This window comes from Penaeus vannamei, chromosome 3 (genome assembly GCF_042767895.1).
Source record: "Penaeus vannamei isolate JL-2024 chromosome 3, ASM4276789v1, whole genome shotgun sequence".
In the NCBI taxonomy this organism is placed as follows: Eukaryota; Metazoa; Arthropoda; class Malacostraca; order Decapoda; family Penaeidae; genus Penaeus; species Penaeus vannamei.
The window spans coordinates 36,853,311-36,855,682 of record NC_091551.1 but is presented as its reverse complement, the minus strand read 5'-3'; the positions used below and the strand labels follow the sequence as shown (position 1 = coordinate 36,855,682).

The following is a 2,372-nucleotide window of genomic DNA, read 5'->3' as shown; positions in this document are numbered from 1 at the left end:
ATTTAATCTGATAATTAATAAACTAATAAACTAAAGCATCGAACGTCTTCGTGGCGGATCATGTATTCATTAATGCGATAAATGAGAATTCATTTGTTAATTGATGAGTTACTGCTAGTTGTCACTCCGCTCAAGCATTCCGTTTTCTCAAGAAAGAAAACGGAATAAGAGCACCTTGAACATTATCTCAGTTTTTCAAATTACTTCCAGCTCAACGAAATAGTGATGATGGACCTGAAAATCGAGTTCCAGGAGATGCCAGCTTCCTCTCTCCTGGTTTTCTTCGCGCCCAGCGCCTGGAACACCGCCGTCCTCGACTGGCAGAAGAAGAGCTCGAAGCTGGTGCTCTCGCTCTCGGCCCCGGCGGAAAAAGTCAGTTACTCGATCGACTCGGCATTCGACGTCGATCTCAGTCAGGTGGATCATGTGGCAGCCTCTTGCATTAGGACCTGCGTGGTCGATATCGATTTGGAATGTCTCGCTGGTAGGTTTATTTTAATATCATACATATACACGCCTTAGTTTAATTTTAAATATTTACAGTATAAATACATAATCACTATTTTTCCTAATGACATAGATGGTTTTCCTTTCTAACCAGTAATATTTCACCTAAATCCCAAGCATTACCATCGCTTAGACCTTTACATCATCATAAAAACAGTGCGTACACTAATGAGGCCCCGAATAACATTTGCTCGCCGCCCCCAGGGTCTCAGGCGGCCGAGGTGGCGTCGCGCCTGATCCCTCCGGAGCCGCACAACCACGCGGTCGCAACCAGCAGCATCACGTGGGCGATTGTAGTGCTGTTCGTGTTCATGGTCGTCGCGGCGGTGCTGTTCCTGGCCTGGCGCCACCAGCACAACAAGGTCAAGGTCCAGGCTCAGGACGTCGCCTTGCGGAAGAGGAACACGGAGAGCACGATCAGCAATAGCTCTGACGCGACTCACATCAGCGTGGTTCAGCCGAGGCTGCAGTACTCCTCCATCCTAATGAGTTATGACGGCCCTTACAGCGGAAGTGATGAGGAGTCGTCGCAAGGCGCCGCGTGTGGCGGTGACCTTCCCAAGACGAGGAATGACTATCATCTCAGCGGCCAGGCTTGCCTCTTGTGATGACCTGTGTGATGGCTGCTCTGCGGCGCGGGAAGAGAGATCTGCTTGGCGTGTGCATGCTAATGCGTTCGAGCGTTTGTTATACAAACAATATATGCCATAAAATCATTCTGTATTTTAAGACATCGTCGACGGGTCATTTATGCACTAACCATTGATATATCTAACATGAACTATTTGTGTGATAAAATGACATCGAAAGACATGAAAGGAAGCATCTTTCGCATTTTTGCTTATGTGATGTAAGTATATATTCACAGAACCTTTTGATGTTTATGACCATTTCAATATATGGTAATCGAAACAATGCGAGGTTGAAATATATACACATTATAGCATTCTCTTATCGGAAAACATGATGAAAGCAGCCTTTGAATTTCTCAATATTTGAGAACGTAAACTTCATAACACAAGAAATGAAATACACATAACTGCGGAACAGTGATCATGCTCATGAAGTGTGCCGGTCCGCACAGGTGGACGTGCTACCAGGACGGACTCGAAAAGACGGATGTGGTGCAGGGAAGAGTATTCTAATGCTGTTCCTCGACGGTTTCGTGCACGGATGTGTATTCACCGCATTCATATCCACACGCGTACACACACACACACACATACATACATATATATATATATATATATATATATATATATATATATATATATATGTATATATATACATATGTATATATATATACATATGTATATATATATACATATGTATATATATATATATACACACATGTATATACATATGTATATATATAAATATATATATATATATATATATATATATATATATATATATATATATATAGAGAGAGAGAGAGAGAGAGAGAGAGAGAGAGAGAGAGAGAGAGAGAGAAAATGAGAGGGAAGGAGGGGGGGCGGGCTGTGTGAGGATAAACTTTCTCTAATTCCGGTAGTATGTATGTATTTTTTATTTTATCAAGATATTTTATGTTCTAATTTATTCACTCTAGTTTTACGTATAAGTGAAACAGCTTTCTGAGTCTCTCTGTCATCATGAGTTGTAATAAGGTCAGTTCATCTCCCGGTACTGAAAAGCGGGAAAGATTCATGAGAACGACAATGAAGCATAACTGTATCTATAGAGAAACAGTTAACGAAAAGCTTGCAATGTGATATTAAAATGAATTGAAAATTACACAGGGTACGATACATTTGTTTGGCGTTTCGATTTAGCATCCTCCCTCAGAAGCGTATCTTTGATGAAGTTTAGCTAATTCATTTTGT

General features: G+C 41.2%; 1 protein-coding gene across 1 annotated transcript in view; it reads left to right on the top strand.

The window, feature by feature from the left end:
• The window catches only part of LOC113803085 (uncharacterized), a 14,796-nt gene extending 13,372 nt beyond the window's left edge, over window positions 1-1,424 (top strand). The window contains exons 3-4 of the mRNA XM_027353788.2: window positions 211-484; window positions 712-1,424. Of these exons, the coding sequence (XP_027209589.1) occupies window positions 211-484; window positions 712-1,115 (678 nt within the window). The 3' untranslated portion in view covers window positions 1,116-1,424. The remainder of the gene's footprint in view (window positions 1-210; window positions 485-711) is intronic.
• The last annotated feature ends 948 nt before the right edge of the window (window positions 1,425-2,372 follow it).